Here is a 19,231-nt window from a genome sequence, read left to right on the forward strand (position 1 = left end):
CACACAGGTGTGTGTATATCCAAGGCTTGGTGGGACTTACTACAACCTCATAGGACTGTTTGAGAAACAATTTGATAAAGTCTTTGCAAAACCTGAGTCAACAAAAAGTGCTTTACAAATAAATGTAGGAGTACAATAGTTCTCTTGTCCTTAGACGGGAAATATCAACTGCTTATTAGTATGAGGAGTTAGATCAAATGAGTTATTCCAATAATGTCAAGAAGGCAAATTGCCTATGATTCTAATTTCCTTTTTAAGATTGATAGGGAACAAAGAATCCGAGATAGTCATGAAAATTCTCTTTTCTTAGAAAGGTTGCTTCCGAGGACAAAACCAACTGTAGGGCAGAAAAGCACATGTAACACAAAAATAAGGCTATAGTTATTCAATTTGCTTGTATAAAGTAACAGCTCATTACAGATATTTTTGGAAAATTAGAAGGAAGAAAAAATTCATCCATGAATGTATATTCACAAAAAACTATCACTTTTAACATCTTGATGTGTTTCTTTTCAATTTTCCTTCACTTTCCTGCACTTTTTTGTTTTCACAGCTGTGATAATAGTATATGTAAATTTTCCTATACTATTTTTAAAAAAACCTTAAAAGTATATTGAATAGCTTATACTGCAATATGCATTAAAGGCCTTAAAAATGTTCATGCTCTGAGATCCAGATATTGCAATTCTAGAGATCTATAGTCCATTTATTTATTCACTCAACAATAATTTACTAAGGCATATATTTACCTTAGTAAAGGTAAGAAGAGGCAGCAGAGTATAGTTTGAAGAGCAAGGGTTCTAGAGTCAGATTGCCTTGGTTTTTAAAAAGTTTTTATTTAGGGGATCCCTGGGTGGCTCAGTGGTTTGGCGCCTGCCTTTGGCCCAGGGCGCGGTCCTGGAGTTCTGGGATCGAGTCCCGCATCGGGCTCCCGGCGTGGAGCCTGCTTCTCCCTCTGCCTGTGTCTCTGCCTCTCTCTCTCTCTCTCCCTATGTCTATCATGAATAAATAAATAAAATCTTTAAAAAAATAAAAAGTTTTTATTTAAATTTAAGTTAGTTAACATACAGTGTTATATTAGTTTCAGGTGCAATATAGTGATTCAACACTTCGATACATCACCTGGTGCTCATCACAGCAAGTGCACTCCTTAATGCCCATCACCTGTTTCACCTATTTCCCTGCCCAACCCCACCGTCAGTTTGTTCTCTAGTTAAGAGTTTGTTTCTTGGTTTGTTGCTGCCTCTCTCCTCCACCCCCACTTTTGCTTGTTTGTTTTGTTTCTTAAATTCCACGTATGAGTAAAATCATAAGGTATTTGTCTCTCTGTCTTATTTCACTTAGCATTATACTCCCTACATCCATCCAACCATCCATATCATCATTGCAAATGGCAAGATATTATTCTTTTTATGGCTGAATAATATTCCATTATATATACATATATATAATATATATGCATTATATATATGTATACATATATACATATATATGCACTTCCATATATATATATATATATGCACTTCTTCTTTATCTGTTCATCAATCAATGGATATTTGAGCTCTTTCCATAATTTGGCTATTGTAGATAATTCTGCTATAAATGTTGGGTGCAAGTATCCTTTTGAATTAGTATTTTTTTGGTAAGTACCTAGTAGTGCAAATGCTGGGTCATAGGGTAATTTTATTTTTAGCTTTTTGAGGAACCACCATACTGTTCTCCAGAGTGGCTGCACCAGTTTGCATTCCCACCAACAGTGGAAGAGGGCTCTTCTTTCTCTTTCTCCATAGTCTCATCAACACCTGTTGTTTCCTGTGTTGTTAATTTTAGCCATTCTGACAGGTATGAGGTGGTATCGCACTGTGGTTTTTTTTTTAAGATTTTATTTATTTATGTATTTATTTATTTATTTATTTATTTATTTATTTATTTATTTATTTATTTATGAGAGACACAGAGAGGCAGAGAAATAGGCAGAGGGAGAAGCAGGCTCTCCATCAGGAGCCCGATGAGGGACTTGATCCTAGGACCCCAGGATCACGTCCTGAGCCGAAGGCAGATGCTCAACCACTGAGCCACCCAGGCGTCCCCTCACCATGGTTTTGATTTATATTTCCCTGATGAGCAGTGATGACGAGTGTCTTATCATGTGTTTGTTGGCCATCTGTATGTCTTCTTTGGAAAAATATCTATTCATGTCTTCTGCCCATTTTTAAATTGGATTATTAGTCTTTTGGGTGTTGAGTTTGATAAGTTCTTTAAAGATTTTGGATACTACCCCTTTATCAGATACGCCATTTTAAATATATTCTCCCATTTTGTAGGCTGCCTTTTAGTCTTGTTGATTGTTTCCCTCACTGTGCAGAAGCTTCTTATCCTGATGAAATCCCAGTAGTTCAATTTTTGCTTTTGTTTCTGTTGCTTTCAGCAATGTTAGATACATTACTAATGTATTATTAATGTTAGTAAGAAGTTGCTATGGCCTAGGTCAAAGAGGTTAGTGCCTGTATTTTCCTCTAGGATTTTGATGGTTTCCTGTCTCACATTAAGGTCTTTCATACATTTTGAATTTATTTTTGTGTACGGTATAAGAAAGTGGTCCAGTTTCATTCTTTTGCATGTGACTGTCCAGTTTTCCTAATATCATTTGTTGAAGAGACTTTTTTTCCATTGGATATTCTTTCCTGCTTTATTGAAGATTGGTTGACCATAGAGTTGTAGGTCAATTTTTGGACTTTCCATTCTGTTCCATCAATCTATGTGTCTGTTCTTGTGCCAGTACTATACTGTCTTGATGACAACAGCTTTGTAATATGGCTTGAAGTTCAGAATTGTGATGCCTTCAGTTCTGCTTTTCTTTTTCAGGATTGCTTTGGCTATTCGGGGTCTTTGGTGGTTCCATAAACATTTTATGGATTTGTTCTACTTCTGTGAAAAATGCTGGTGGTATTTTGATAGGGATTGTATTAAATGTGTAGATTTCTTTGGGTAGTACAGAAGTTTTAACAATATTTGTTCTTCCAATCCATGCTCTTGGAATGTTTTACCATTTCTTTGTGTCCTCTTCAATTTCTTTCATAAGTACTCTATAGTTTTCAGAGTACATATCTTTTACCTCTTTGGTTAGGTTTACTCCTAGGTATCTTACAGTTTTTGCTGCAGTTGTAAACGGGATCAGTTCCTTGATTTCTTTCTTTCTTTCTTTCTTTCTTTTCTTTCTTTCTTTCTTTCTTTTCTCTGCTTCGTTATTGATGTATGTATAGAAATGCAACAGATTGATTTCACATCCTGCAACTTTTTTGAATTTATATATTAGTTCTAGCAATTTTTTGGTGGAATCTTTGGGGTTTTCTACATGGAGTATCATGTTGTCTGCAAATAATGGAAGTTTGAGTTCTTCCTTGCCAGTTTGGATTCCTTTTCTTTCTTTTTGTTGTCTGATCGCTGTGGCTAAGACTTCTAGTACTATGTTAAATAGTAATAATGACAGTGGACATCCCTGTCTTGTTCCTGACCATAGAAGAAAAGCTCTCAGTTTTTCCCCATTGAGGATGAGCTTAGCTGCGGGTCTTTTGTATATGGCCTTTATGATGTTGAGATAATGTTCTGTCTATCCCTACTTTGTTGAGGGTTTTTATGAAGAATGGATATTGTATTTTGTCAAATGCTTTTTCTGCATGTATTGAATGTATCATCTAATTATTACCCTTCTTTTATTAATGTGATGTATCATGTTGGTTGATTTGTGAATATCTAACCACTCTGGCAGCCCAGGAATAAATCCCACTTGATTGTGGTGAATAATTCTTTTTATGTACTGCTGGATTCAATTTGCTAGTATTTTGTTGAGAATTTTTGCATTCATTTTTCATCAAAGATATTGGCCTGTAATTCTCCTTATTAGTGGGTTTTTGTCTGGTTTTGGAATCAGGGTAATCCTTCTAGCCTCATAGAAGGGAGTTTGGAGGTTTTCCTTCCATTTCTATATTTGTAACAATTTGAGAAGAATAGATATTAACTCTTCCTTAAATGTTCGATACAATTCCCCTGAGAAACCATCTGGCCCTGAACTTTTGTTTGTTGGGAGATTTTTAATTACTGATTCATTTTTTTTTTGCTGATTATGGGTCTACTCAAATTTTCTGTGTCTTCTTGTTTCGGTTTTGGTAGTTTGTTTCTAGGAATTTGTCCATTTCTTCCAGATTGCCCAATTTGTTGGCATATAATATTCATAATATTCTCTTATTATTTATATTTCTGTGGTGTTAGTTATATTCTTTCATTCGTGATTTTGTTTATTTGGTTCCTTTCACTTTTCTTTGTGATTAGTCTAGCTAAGTGTTTATCAATTTTATTAATTCTTTCAAAGAACTAGCTCTTAATTTCATCTGTTTAAATGTTTTTGTTTCTATATTGTTTATTTCTGCTCTAATATTTATTATTTTCCTTCTTCTGCTGGCTTCAGGCCTCATTTGCTTTTCCTTTTCTAACTCCTTTAGTTGTAAGGTTAGGTTGTGTATTTTAAACTTTTCTTGCTTCTTGAGTTAGGCCTGTATTGCAATATACTTCCCTCCTAGGACTGCTTTTGCTGTATCTCAAAGATTCTGGACTGTTGTGCTTTCATTTTCACTTGCTTCCATGTACTTTTTTATTTCTTCTTTAATTTCCTGATTAACCCATTCATTCTTTAGTAGGGTGTTTTTTGAACCTCCGTGTATTTGAGATCTTTCCACATTTTTTCCTGTGATTGACTTCAAGTTTCATAGCTTTGTGGTCTGAAAATATGCACGGTATGATCTTAATCTTTTTGTTCTTGTTAAGGCCTGATTTATGACCTAGTATGTGATCTATTCTGGAGAATGTGCACTCCAAAAGAATGTGTATTCTGCTGCTTTAGAATGAAGTTTTCTGAATATATCTGTTAAGTCCATCTGGTCCAGTGTGTCATTCAAGGCATTGTTTCCTTGTTGATTTTCTGCTTAGATATACATCCACTGCTCTAAATGGGATGTTAAAGTCCCCTGCTGTATTATTATCAATGAGTTTCTTTATGTTTGTTATTAATTATTTTATAGATTTGGGTGCTCCCAAGTTGAGGGTATACATATTTACAATTGATAGACCTTCTTGATGGATAGACCCTTTATTATGATATAATGCCCTTCCTTATCTCTTGTTACAGTCTTTGTTTCAAAATCTGGTTTGTCTGATATAAGTATGGCTACTCTGGATTCTTTTGATGTCTATTAGCATGATAGATGGTTCTCCATCCCCTCACTTTCAATCTATAGGTGTCTTCAGGTCTAAAATGAGTCTCTTGTAAGCAGCATATAGATGGGTCTTGTTTTTTATTTTTTATTTTTTAAAAATTTTTTTATTTATTTATGATAGTCACACAGAGAGAGAGAGAGAAAGAGGCAGAGACATAGGCAGAGGGAGAAGCAGGCTCCATGCACCAGGAGCCCGACGTTGGATTCGATCCCGGGTCTCCAGGATCGCGCCCTAGGCCAAAGGCAGGCGCCAAACCGCTGCGCCACCCAGGGATCCCAGACGTGTCTTGTTTTTTAAACCCAATCTGATATCCTATATCCTTTATAAAATGAAATATTCCATTTTTAAGGAAAGTATGCATTTCTTCTTTTTTCTAAAGATTTTATTAATTAATTAATTAATTTAAAAGAGAGACAACAGGAGCAGGGAGAAGGGCCAAGGGGGAGGGAGAGAGACAGCAGATGTCATGCTGAGCAGGGAGCCCAACAGGGGACTTGATCCCATTACCCTGACATCACAACCTGAGCCAAAATCAAGATTCAGATGCTCAACTGACTGAGCCACCCAGGCACCCCACTCTATGTCTTTTGATTGTACCATTTAATCCATTTACATTCAGGATAATTCTTGATAGGTAGAATTTAGTGCCACTGTGTTACTGTAAAGTTGGTGGTTCTGTTCCTCTATAGTTTCTGTTTCTTTTGGTCTTTTTTTTCCCCTCACTCAAAGAGTTTCTTTTAATATTTCTTTGAGGACTAGTTTAGTAGTCATTAACTCCTTTAGTTTTTGTTTATCTAGGAAACTCTTTATCTCTCCTTCATTCTGAATGACAGCCTTGATGGATAAGGTATTCTTGGCTGCATATTTTTCCCATTCAGCATATTGGATATGTCCTGACATTCTCTTCTGGCCTGCCAAGTTTCCGTGGACAGATCTGCTATGAATCTGATCTGTCTTCCCTTGTAGGTTAAGGGACTCCCCCCTCCCCCCACCCCTTGCCCCTTGCTGCTCTCAGGATTCTTTCCTTGTTTGTGTAGTTTGTAAATTTGACTATGATATGTTTTGGTGATCACCGGCTTTTGTTTAATTTAATGGGAATTCTCTGTGTTTCTTGGATTTCAAAGTCTGTGTCCTTCCTCAGATTAGGGAAGTTTTCAGCTGTAATTTGCTCAAATGAACCTTCTGCCCCTTTTTATCTCTCTTTATCTTCTGGGACTCCTATGACATGAATGTTATTACATTTTAAGAAGTCATTGAGTTCCCTAAGTCTACTTTTGTGATCCAGTATCTTTCTTTCCCTCCTCTTTTCAGCTTCATTATTTTCTAGAATTTTAATTTTCTATATCACTGATTCATTCCTCTTCTTCATCCATCCTCATTGATATGGTATTCAGTCAGGTTGGCTTCTTGGTTATAGCATTTTTAATTTCAATCTGACTAGATTTTAGTTCTTCTATATCTGTAGTAGGGTATTCTCTAATGTCTTCAATGCTTTTTTCAAGCCCAGCTACTATCTTTACAATTGTTGTTTTAAGTTCTAGTTCAAGCATCTTACTTATATCTGTATTGATTAAAACCTTGGCCATTACTTTTACTTCTTATTCTTTCCTCCATCTTGTCATTTTGTCCAGGAAAAACAAAATAAAACAAAACAAAAAGCTAGATCCTAGGTGTGTTATGGCCTGCTTGTTAAAAGAAGCTAAATCCAAAAAATAAAAGTAAAAATATATATATATATATATATAAAGGAAGCTAAATCCTATTTCCTCAGGAGCTGAAGCTTTGCAGCACTCTATGATCAGTAGACTTGGTCCACGTGATGGGTTTGTTCTGGTCTTCTAGGAGCAAGCCTGTTGCACTGTCTCAGGTGGACTTGCTCTAAGGGAGAAGTGCCTACAGGGCATAAGGAGTGGGATTCTGTATTAAGTGACTCCATTCTCCACTTGGTGATGCCATTTAACTCGCTGGCAAAATGGTGGGGCTCCACCTTCTCAGCCTGGAGAGGAAAGCTCACACCCACCAGTCTTCAGGAAACCCTTGCAGGAGAGCAAACAATCTCCTGTCTTGTGTTCCTGGCTTCCATCAGGTTCCTGCCTTCACCCTGTCTGCCTGCCAGGAGGCACAGTACTCCGTGTTTCATCTCAGACACTTGGCTGGGTTTCTAAACTCAAATTTTAGGGACTTGTGTGGTGAGGTCCTGTGTTGATCCTCTGGTGTAGGGTCTTGCTGCTCTTTTGCTGTTTGCTGGCCTGTCCAGGAAAGTGGTCATGCAACCTCCCAGTGGTTCAGAGTTTATAGTAAAGTAGAGCAGAAAGCCTGCACCAAGATTTGTTGCCCTGGAAATAGTGCAACATGTTGGCACCACCCATTCTCTTGTCCCCAGAGAGGCTTTGCCACAGCTACCAAATGCAATCCACGAAAGGGAACCATTTCTCTTCCTGCAACCCAGGGGATCCTCAGACCATGCTGTTTGCTCCCAGGTCTCCATTGTCCTTCCCCAATGGAGCATCACTAAGCCAGGCACAACTGGGCAGTGGTGGACTTCTAAAACTTCAGATTTTATGCTCCGTTGCTTATGATACCTTGTAGTCTCTGTAAGCAGGCTCCCTCTCCTCTGCAGGCCCTGCAGCTCTTATCTCCCCCAAATCACCTCTCCATAGATCCTACTTTCCATGATTCTACTTGTAGACTTGCAGTTTTATTCTCTCAGTCTTCAGATTGATTTCTTCGATGTTCAGAATGATCTAATGTTTATCTAGCTATGTTCAAGGGATGAAGCAAGCTTAGGGTCCCCCTACTCTTCCACCATCTTAACTCCTCATATTTTCTTTAAGATTAAAACAAAAAGCATTACCCAGAGAAAATTCTACTCCTTGACCATGCTATCATTCTTTGAGTTCTGCAACTGCCAGAGAATAGTGTAACTTGACATCATTTTAAAAAGAGGTGAAAAATGAGTCAGCTTGTGCCCTGGAGGTCTGGTCACTTCCATTTCTGTTACTTGTGCCCAAAACCCAACATACAGTATCACAAACTACGAAATCCAACTCCTCACTATCCCTTCTCCTGAGTTTCTTTCTCTCCTGCAGTGTCCTCATTATCAAACCCAGAAGAAGTAGGAGGGAGAAGAATGCAGAATCAAGACAGATAACAGATGAAAATGTGATTCATTTTTATTATCTGGGGACATACAGACATAGCCTATGATTTGACACTAAATTCTGTTGTCACATAGAGTGAGTTATAATGATATTTGTGTGTTAAAGGAAAATTCTACAAGATTCACTGCTGAATTCTGTTTTCTCTTTTCCATAGCCCTTATTGACTATAATTTTTCATATAATTTAATCATCTACTGTTTTTTTTTCTTGTTAAACGTTTCCCTCTGATAGAATGTCGGTTCCTAGAGGGAAGGGATCTTTGTCTCTTTACTTCACTGTAGTGTCCGAAAGATAGAACTGTGTCTGGCATATAGTAAGCACTCAATAAATACATGTTGAATGAATAAAGAGGGCCTGGTAAGCTGGACTGGTGCTGCTGAGAAGTCTAACAGGATGAGTGCAGACAAGCAGCTACTGACTTTTGTAGGAGGAACTTCACTGCTGACCTGCTAAGACTACTTTTGATCATGTGGGGGAAAGAAACCTGACATGAGAAGAGCTAGAAGAGAGAATGGAGAGAGAACCAAAGATGAAAAAGGAAAGAGCAGTGAAGACAACAATTTGGATGAGTCTATGAGGGGTGCTAAGAAATTTAGTGGCAGCTAAAGGGATTTTGGGGTTGAATTTTCTTTACAAAATGGATGGTGGCACGTAGATGGAAATCACATGTAGAAAGGGAGAAAAAGATGATACAAAAGAAACTCAGTACTTGCCAGTGCAAGTAGCTTAAGAATTTTGAGAGGAGAAGGATTTAGGCACAAGTAGAGGCATGTCATAAAGGGAACAGGCATATTACCCCCACTGAAGCTGGATGGAATTCAGTGTCTGTGGGCAGAGACGTGGGTAGGTTGGTGGAATCAGCTAAGAGGATGAAGAAGTTGTCCAAAAGAGAAGGATAAGGAAATGCTGGCAATTTCAAGTAGAAATAATATATAATTACCTCCTGCAAATGGCAATTGTTGGGAAGGTGGTTGCTAATATTAGAATAAGCATGGTGAAAGTCAGCATTTGTAAAGGCAGCTTTCCATACTCCCCTCAAACCTGGTTTTGCACTCATTGTTCTCCATTTCAATGAAAATGCATGCATCATTGCCCATTCAGTTGCTCAAGCCAGAAACCTGGGGTCATCCTTGGCTCTTCCCTCTCCCTTGACCTCTACATAATCACCAAAACCTGTTTGGTTGCTTTTCTGATCTGCTTCTCTCTATCTGCACTCCCACTTTCTTACATCTCGTTACATGGATAACTCGTTAGACCGCAGGTTAGGAGACTTCCTATCTGGTTTTCCAGGCTCTTGTCCTGTTCACCTCTGTTCAGTTCTCCATATTACCGCCTGAGTGGTTATCCCAAAAAAGAAGATCTGATCATTACACTCCCCTGCCTATGCCTGGTCAGTGTCTTCCCACTGCCTCAGGTTCAAGTCTAAATTCTTCAGCTTGGTATATGAAACCCATCATGCCCTAGTCCGGCCTACCTCTCCATGAAGACAAAGACAATAGAAGAAACAACAGCAAGATAATTTTAAAAATTATAAAGATAAGGGATCGCTGGGTGGCGCAGCGGTTTGGCGCCTGCCTTTGGCCCAGGGCGCGATCCTGGAGACCCGGGATCGAATTCCACATCAGGCTCCCGGTGCATGGAGCCTGCTTCTCCCTCTGCCTGTGTCTCTGCCTCTCTCTCTCTCTCTCTCTGTGACTATCATAAAAAACAATTAAAAATTATAAAGATTGTTGGACCCTGGCTCACGGGTGCCAACGTGGCCCGGTGGACGCCCCAGAGACCCAGACCCCAGACAGGCAGATGCAATTAGCAAGAGGGTTTATTGAACGTTTGCGCAAACGGGCTCTCCGCCTCCGAGGAGGAAAAGAGCCCCGATTAGCAATTACAGGGATCTTTTAAAAGGCAAAAGGAAAGAAACTGCCTAAAGACAAAAGAACCGCGGGAGTCGCGTAGCATCCAGGTTGATTTCGGGGAGGGTCAACATGAACCTATTCAGGGACATTCCAGTCAGGGTGTGTGTGGGGGGGGAACGGTTTTCTTATTGTAAACAGAATGCTTTTAGTTGCTAAAATTTCAGGAAGAAGACTGGATGGGCTGCCTCTGGATTAGGGCTGGCCCTACTTACAAGGGGGGAGGTTTCTTCATTCCCTCCTCTTGTTTGGGCTGATTTTAACCTTAAAATCTTAGGGAACATTTATTTCTTCAGTTTGGAGGGCCCGACATTGCTGAGTTAATACCAGAGCTTGGGTAATAGACAATCTTTCTCGGATGAACTGGAGCAGCTGGTTGAGGACGCAGGGGCCGAAAGTTAGCAGCAGGAGCAGGATAACTAGAGGGCCCATAATGGTAGAGATTAGGGTGGTCAACCAGGGAGACTGGTTAAACCAGCTTTCAAACCAGCTCTGCTGGGCCTCCCGGTCCCTTTGTCTTTTATTTAACCTTTCCCTGAGTTTGGCCATGGAGTCTCTGATGACTCCAGAATGGTCTGCATAGAAACAGCATTCCTCTCCCAGGGCCGCACACAGTCCTCCCTCTTTCAGGAATAGTCAATCCAAGCCTCTCCTGTTGTGAAGTGCTACTTCTGAAAGTGAGGTGAGGGACTGCTCTAGCTTAGAAACGGACTGCTCTAGTGTCCGTAGATCCTCATCTACAGCTGTTTGGAGTTCAATATAATGTTGTGAGTCCTGGATCAGAGCAGCTGCGCCAGTACCCACCCCAGCAGCGACCCCTAGTCCCAACATAACGGCTAAGGTTAGGGAGACAGGTTCGCGCCGAAAACGGGTGGGATGTTTATCATACTGATTTTCTAGAGTTTCAGCAGGGTGATAGAACACCCTGGGTATGATCTGCACCATGACACAGAAGTCGTTTGAGCTATTTAGAACCTTAGCCGACACACAGGGGGTGAGGCCTTTGTTGCATGCCCACCAAGTTCCCGGCTGGGGCTCCAGGTAAGAATCAGTCCCCAAAATCGGGGTGGTAGTGTTACAGAGTCTCTGGTAGCCCCGGGGGGGTGTTCCTATGCAGGTTCCCTGTCCTGTAACTTCTGTAAGGGTGAATTGTGGTTGGGAGTCGGGTGTGCATCCCTGAGTGCTAGTGATGTTATTATAGGTCCCTGAAGTAGCAATTCCCTCATAATAAGGGGGAGGGGAAGCAAGGCAGAGCCAGCAGGATTTAGTTACATCGGGGCTGGTTCGATTAAGGGCCAGGAATGCCCCTATGATAAGATTAAACAGTCGTTGTCCCGGCTCGGGTGACGACCGAGGGGTTGGAGTGACCGCGAAGTTAGTGGGTGCGGCACTCCCTGCGGCTAGGGCCGGGGCAGCTCTTTGTTCCCCGAGGACCGCGTTAGGCCCGATCGCCACGGGGTCTGGGGATTCTATTTTTAGTTTAATTCTGAATATAAAACCATCATCTGTTCTTTCTTTGTATAACCTGAGTCCCCACGTATATCCATTGGCCCAGTAAGTAGCCCTTTTTCCGGGCTCCGTGAAGGATATCCGTAGGGGATGACACCACCCTTGGCAGGGCCCATAATTAAGGGTTTTCCATTTGCTAAATGTCGGGTGAGTATAGTTAGCCTTGACAGTGATATAATCCCAGGAGGAGGAGGGCCTCCATTCTGTATCCCCAGTAGTTTCGCACCCCCAATTTTTACAATAAAAATATTCCCCTCCTCCACAGGTGGGATTTAGCCTGCGATCTCTGTGGTGCCCGGGACAGACATAAAAGGGAAGAGTGCTTAGCATGGCCCTTCTGTCAGGCGTGCCACATCCTCCCCATGGGTCTAATCCCAGTCGCCCTGGAGGGCTTTCTTGGTTAGGGGCTCTAGAGGTGTCGAAGTATCCCTCTAGGTCCCATGGGCTAGGGGCCCCTATGGTTAGCTTGCATAGGTCAGGATATAGGTCAGGCCACCAGGTTCCCACGGGGGCGGTCTTAGTTATAGACCAGACCTCGTCACCCCCAGACGTTAGTACCTGCCAGGTTAACCTTTTGAGGGCATGAGTGTCACCTTTGGCGGAGGTGAAGAGCGCTAGGAGAGGTAGGAATATAACAACTGTCATTGAACAATTTTTGAAAGTCTTATCTTGAGCGGGTTTTGGGTGCGGTGGAGCTTCCATTGGAGCGTCTCGTCCGGTCCGTCCTGGCTGGCGTCAGCGGTGCTCGTTGATGGGGCGCGCTTGACGTGTGAGGCGTGGACCCAAGCAGCAATGCCGTCTACCTTTAAGGCGGTTGGGGTGGTCAGTAGTACAGTATATGGGCCCTTCCAGCGGGGCTCAAGCGTCCTGGACTGATGTCTCCTGACGTAGACGGAGTCCCCGATCTGGAACGGGTGTGGGCCGGTTGTGTCTCCGGGGCGGTAGACAGCCACAAGGGGTTTCCAGATCTGGTGCTGGATAATCTGGAGCGCCTTTAGCCTGTCCTGTAAACCGGGAGTGTTAGCAAGAGGGTCAATAGCAGAATCTAGTAAGTCCGTTACTGGTGGGGGACCTCCATAGAGAATCTCGTAAGGAGTTAGCCCATGGCGCGCGGGAGTGTTCCGGACTCGGAACAGAACCATAGGGAGGAGTTGGACCCAGTCTCTAGTGCCAGTCTCCAATGTCAATTTAGTTAGGGTCTCTTTAATTGTTCTATTCATTCTTTCTACCTGACCTGAGCTCTGGGGTCTGTATGCACAATGTAATTTCCAATTTATCCCCAGTAATCTGGCCACCAACTGACTTACCTGGGAGACGAAGGCGGGGCCATTGTCCGACCCTATTACCTTGGGCAGTCCAAACCGCGGGAAAATTTCTTCCAGGATTTTCTTGACAACCACCTGGGCGGTTTCTCGCTTGGTGGGGAAAGCTTCTGTCCAGCCTGAAAAGGTATAAACACTAGGAGGTACTTGTTACCATATTTACCTGGCTTGATTTCAGTGAAGTCTACTTCCCAATTAGTTCCGGGTCTTTCTCCCCTCATCCTGGTTCCCTCAGGCATCTTGAGGTGTTTGGTATTTACCTTAGCACAAGGTACACAAGCGTCGGTTACCTGTTGGATCAGGGAGGGGAGTTTGGGAATGTAATAGGTCTGACCTTCTCTCCGGAGGAGTGCTTTTAATTTTTTGTGTCCGAGGTGAGTCCATCGGTGGAGGTGAGTCACCAGTTCTTTGGCCCTTTTCTGGGGCAGGACCGTCTTCCCTTGGTGTTTCCAGACCTTCATTTGCTCGTCATATTCTGCCCCTATTTGCTGGACGATATCTAGGTCGCTGTCTGAGTATTCGAGAGAGAGTTGCCCCGGTGTCCGGACAGCCTCTGGTACTTGTAGGGAGAGGGCCTGTGGGCCTAGTGCAGCGGCCCGTGCTGTCTCATCGGCCATCCTGTTCCCCTCTGCTACTGGGTCATTGCCTCGCTGATGCCCAGGACAGTGAATTATACTCAGTTTTCTCGGCAGAAAGAGGGAATGGAGAAGATCTTGTATTTCTTCTCTGTTTTTGATGTTTTTACCTGCTGAGGTTAGGAGACCCCTTCTACGGTATATTTCTCCATGAACATGGGCAGTTGCAAAAGCATATCTGCTGTCAGTATAAATGTTGACCTTTTTGTCCTTAGCCTTTCTTAGGGCCTGAGTTAGGGCTATACGCTCTGCCCTTTGAGCTGAAGTCCCAGGCTCTAAGGCACTGGCCCAAATGACAGCTTTCCCATCTACCACGGCTGCCCCGGCTTTACGCTCACCATTTCGTAGAAAGCTACTCCCATCGGTGTACCAGGTTGCTTCAGCATCTGGCAAAGGCTGGTCCGTCAAGTCCCCTCTGGTGCCATGGACTTCAGCTAGGATCTGGTGACAATCATGCATTACTAGGGAGGGGGACTCGGTTTCTGGAAGCAAGGTGGCCGGGTTTAGAGATGTAGCCGTTCCAAACTGTATCCGCTCAGAATTCAGTAACATGGCCTGATAATGGGTGACCCGGGCGTTTGAGAGCCATCGATCAGGGGGCTGGCGGATGACTGTCTCTACGGCGTGGGGGGCCACCACAGTGAGGGGTTGGCCAAAAGTCAACTTGTCTGAGTCTTTTACCAGGACTGCCACAGCCGCTATTATTCGGAGACATGGGGGCCATCCTGCAGCCACGCTGTCTAATTTTTTTGAAAAGTATGCCACGGGCCTTTTCCAGGGTCCCAGTTTTTGAGTTAGGACCCCTTTGGCTATTCCATTATGTTCATCAACATATAGCGTAAAAGGCTTGGTTACATCTGGGAGGCTCAGGGCAGGGGCGGTCAATAAGGCCCTTTTTATTTTGTCAAAAGCCAATTGCTGCTCCTTTCCCCAGTGGTAGGGGGTGTTGGATTTCGTGAGAGGATATAGGGGAGCCGCCATCTCCGCAAACCCGGGTATCCAGAGGCGGCAGAACCCAGCACTGCCGAGGAACTCTCGTAGCTCTCGTAGTCCTTTGGCATTACTGGGTGCTGGGATCAGGGCTACAGCCTTTTTGCGGCTCTCCGTCAGCCACCTCTGGCCTCCTTCCAGGAGATATCCCAGATAGGTCACTTGTCTCTGGCCTACTTGGGCCTTTTTGGCGGAGGCCCTATACCCCAGTTCTCCCAGTCTCTCAAGCAGGGCCCCCGTACCTTTTACACAATCCTGTTCTGTCCTAGCCGCCAGGAGCAAATCATCCACGTACTGCAGAAGGACGAGGTCCGGATGGCCAACTCGGAAATCTGCCAAATCCCGATGCAAGGCCTCATCGAACAAAGTAGGGGAGTTTTTGAATCCCTGTGGCAGCCTTGTCCAAGTGAGTTGTCCTGAGAATCCCGTCTCAGGATCTTTCCATTCAAAAGCAAAAATAGGCTGGCTTTGAGAGCTTAACCTCAGGCAGAAGAATGCATCTTTTAGATCTAACACCGTATACCAGACATGGCTTGGGGGTAAGGTGCTGAGCAAGTTGTAGGGATTCAGCACCGTGGGATGTATGTCCTCTGTCCTCCAGTTAACCTCTCGTAAATCTTGTACCGGCCGGTAATCTCCTGTGCCGGGTTTTTTTACGGGTAATAGAGGAGTATTCCAGGGCGACTGGCAAGGTATTAAAATGCCCAGTTGTAATAGTCTCTGTATATGTGGCCGAATGCCTTCTTTGGCCTCTTTGCTCATTGAATATTGCCGGATCGATATGGGGGTGGCCGAGGGTTTTAAGTTTATAATTATGGGCGGCTGGTTTACAGCTAGTCCCATTCCGGCCGTTTCCACCCAGGCCTGAGGGTAGTTAGTGAGCCATTCAGAATCTAGGGGCTGCACGGACGGTGGAGAGTCCTCGTGCAGCCGGTGTTCATCCTCTAGGCGCAAGGTCAGTACCTGGAGGGGCTGCCCTCCCGCACCAGTAATAGTGGCCCCTTTTTGCTGAAAATGTATCTGGGCCCCTACTTTTGAAAGAAGGTCTCTGCCTAGGAGAGGGTAAGGGCAGTCTGGGACCAGTAAGAAGGAATGCGTTACTTGCCCAGTGCTCAGGTGGACCTTCCGTTCGGTTGTCCATCGATATAACTTGCCTCCAGTTGCCCCCTGAACCCAAGACGTTTTAGAGCTCAAGGGTCCTTTTGCCTCAGTTAAAACTGAATGTTGAGCTCCCGTATCGACCAGGAAGGTCACCGGCTGTCCCCCCACTTTAAGGGTTATCCGAGGCTCAGGGGGGGGGTTCCTGGCCCTGACACCCCTAATCTTCATCTTCTAGGGACAAAACAGGAATGGGCTTCTTTTTAGGTCCCTGCGTTTGGCCCTTCCTTGGGCAATCTTTAACCCAATGTCCTTTTTCCTTGCAGTAGGCACACTGGTCTCGTTCAACCCGTGGTCCTCTTTTGTCTCCCAGGTCCCTACTCTGTCCTGACTTACTCTGCCCTGAGCCCTGTACTACGGTGGCCAGTATCCTAGTCAGCTCTTTATTACGTCTTTTATCTCTCTTATCCTCCCGTTCCTCTTGCTCTTTACGGATCCTTTCCTCCCTTTCCTCTAGAGTTTCTCGCTTGTTAAAAACCTTCTCTGCCTCTTTCACTAAGTCCTGTAAGGTGTACCCCTGAAGTCCCTCCAACCGTTGTAACTTATTACGAATATCCGAGGCCGACTGTCCAATGAAGGACATAATTACATCTGGTTGGCGGTCTTCAGCCAAGGGGTCAAAGGGAGTATCCATGCGGTAGCCTTCTATTAACCTCTCCAGAAAACCTGCCGGCGTCTCCTCTTTTCCCTGCACTATAGCACGTACCTTTGCCAAATTGGTGGGGCGACGCCCTGCCCCTTTGAGACCCGCTAGGAGTACCTGGCGATAGAGACGGAGCCGCTCCCTACCAGCAACAGTGTCGTAGTCCCAGGTCGGGCGAACCAAGGGGAAAACATCCTCAATCTCATTAGGCAGCTGGGTCGGCCTCCCATCCGCCCCCGGACGTTTTTCCGAGCTTCGGGGTAGACGCGCTGTCTCTCCTCCGTGGTGAGGGGAGTCTGCAGGAGCTGTTGGCGGTCATCCCAGGTCGGCTGGTGGGTCAACACAATTGACTCAATTAATCCGGTTAGCGCCTGGGGGTCTTGGGAGAAGGAGGGGTTATGAGTTTTCCAGTTGTAAAGGTCAGAGGCAGAGAACGGCCAATATTGCATCTGGCCGCCTACTGACCGGAGGGGAAATGCCTGGGAGGTCCAGACGTCTTCCGACTCTCCCCGCGCTCTCGCCGAAAGCGGAGGCGACTGGCGAGCGGGGGTGAAGCGAGGGGTTGCCCCTCTGCCCCCGTAGAGTCGGGGGACGGAGCTGAGGGAGCGGAGGGAGAGGTAGGGGCCTCCGAGCGGGGCGTTGGGGGTTGGGCATAAGGGGGAGGGGAGGAGTCCAAGAGAAGGAGACTGTCCTGGTCCCCTGGGAGCACAGGCGGCTCCTTAGGTTTTGATTCAGGAAATTTTAGGGGGCAAAGGGTGGATGGAGAGGAGGGACGGGGAATTGGGGGAGTGTGGCAGGGAGGGAGTGAGGGTCTCGGGCCCGGTCCCCCTTGAGAAGGGATAAAGCATTTTATCCAGGGGGGGGGATTCTTAGCGAGATCCTCCCATACTATGATGTACGGCACCTGATCGAGGTGTCCATTGGGTCCTGGCTGGAAGACCAGGGCCTTCACCTGCAAGATAATATCAATATTAAAAGTTCCGTTCCTGGGCCACCCGACGTTGAAAGCCGGCCACTCTGAGGAGCAGAAGGTGACCCATCTTCGTCTTCTGACTTCGACCGAAAGATTGTGTGCCCGGCCGGCGACTTCTTTCCAGTGATCTAGAGTAAGGCTTAAAGGGGTGGTTACAGTCTGCCCCATGGGTGTAGAGAAGGGGTGAGCGGTGAGGAGGAGGACAGGAAAGGAAGAAAAACACGGAACGAACAGACGCACACGAACGACAGGACTGGCGCGGCAGATTCAGATGGGAGCGGTCGCGAACCACGACCTTCCCTGAAGAGGAGGGAGTGCCGGGGCTCCGTTCCTCTTCCAGACCACTCCGGAGTCCGACTCCGGAGGGGGACCAGGGGTCTCGGGCACGTCTGCCTCCCCCGCTGGTCCAAATACAGAATACAGAGTACAGCGTCCTGCAGGCACAATACAGACCCGGCACAACACAGACCCGGCCAGTCAGACAAACGGACGAGACAGATATGACATTTAGCGAGCTCGGTCTTACCTCCTACCGGTCTTAGGATTGAGTCTGGGGCGTCTCAGATCCCGGACGAGCCCCCAAATGTTGGACCCTGGCTCACGGGTGCCAACGTGGCCCGGTGGACGCCCCAGAGACCCAGACCCCAGACAGGCAGATGCAATTAGCAAGAGGGTTTATTGAACGTTTGCGCAAACGGGCTCTCCGCCTCCGAGGAGGAAAAGAGCCCCGATTAGCAATTACAGGGATCTTTTAAAAGGCAAAAGGAAAGAAACTGCCTAAAGACAAAAGAACCGCGGGAGTCGCGTAGCATCCAGGTTGATTTCGGGGAGGGTCAACATGAACCTATTCAGGGACATTCCAGTCAGGGTGTGGGGGGGGGAACGGTTTTCTTATTGTAAACAGAATGCTTTTAGTTGCTAAAATTTCAGGAAGAAGACTGGATGGGCTGCCTCTGGATTAGGGCTGGCCCTACTTACAAGGGGGGGAGGTTTCTTCAAGATAATGGACAAAAAAATTACTGATGCAGGCCAGAGATAAATACTTTTTATGATCATGAATTGTTAAGGTGACAACTAAGAGGTAGAAAATTGTTTACATGAGACAAAACATAGCTATATAATAACAAAATTTTACCTAAATTAATGACAGAAAAACATTGGCAAAAATTGTTAAGCATGCATTGAGGACTAGGAGAGAGCCTGGAGGAAGAAATTTTATCTGTAAAATTTAAGTTAAAAAAATATGTCAAAATAGGGAGCCTAGGCACTTCTCAGTTACAATTTGAACATCAAAACTCATAATTATCTAGCAGATTTGGTAAAATCCTCGTGCCTATATAAAAATAAAAAAGAGAAAGTCAAAAGAGAACTTGTAATTCATCATTTGAAATGGTCTATAAATTGACTTCTTACTTTGATAATTGGTAATTAAGGATAATTAAATATTCATCCAATTTTTCCTGAAATAAATATATCTTAGAGTAACAGAATAGTGCCAACTGATAAGGGAAAATTCTATTTCACAGAAGAATGCTAGCCTCCAAATGTAGAAGGAATAAAAAATCAGAAAATCATCACTCAGTCTCCTCTATTAAAATGATTGATTTGGACAAAGATGTTCAGTTGCTATGAATACATTTAGGTATATGATTGCTAGGA

General features: G+C 44.4%; 2 protein-coding genes across 3 annotated transcripts in view; both read right to left on the reverse strand.

Moving 5' to 3' along the window:
• Positions 1–12,473: 12,473 nt before the first annotated feature.
• LOC129496334 (uncharacterized) lies at positions 12,474–18,383 on the reverse strand. Its single transcript, XM_055304431.1, is given in 5 exon segments — positions 12,474–13,304; positions 13,307–16,125; positions 16,127–16,841; positions 16,844–17,102; positions 17,141–18,383. Coding segments are annotated over 5 exon segments (5,205 nt in total). The 5' UTR covers positions 17,741–18,383; the 3' UTR covers positions 12,474–12,492.
• PTGDR (prostaglandin D2 receptor) overlaps positions 12,791–19,231 on the reverse strand; it is a 33,125-nt gene continuing 26,684 nt past the window's right edge. Inside the window, exon 3 of one of the 2 annotated variants that reach the window (XM_055304430.1) lies at positions 12,791–12,855. The gene's annotated coding sequence lies outside the window, so the exon portion shown is untranslated. Of the gene's footprint in view, positions 12,856–16,798; positions 16,929–19,231 lie in introns of those variants that run through there. The other variant, XM_055304429.1, reaches the window with a different exon arrangement.

This window comes from Nyctereutes procyonoides, unplaced genomic scaffold (assembly GCF_905146905.1).
Source record: "Nyctereutes procyonoides isolate TBG_1078 unplaced genomic scaffold, NYPRO_anot_genome, whole genome shotgun sequence".
Taxonomy (NCBI): domain Eukaryota; kingdom Metazoa; phylum Chordata; class Mammalia; order Carnivora; family Canidae; genus Nyctereutes; species Nyctereutes procyonoides.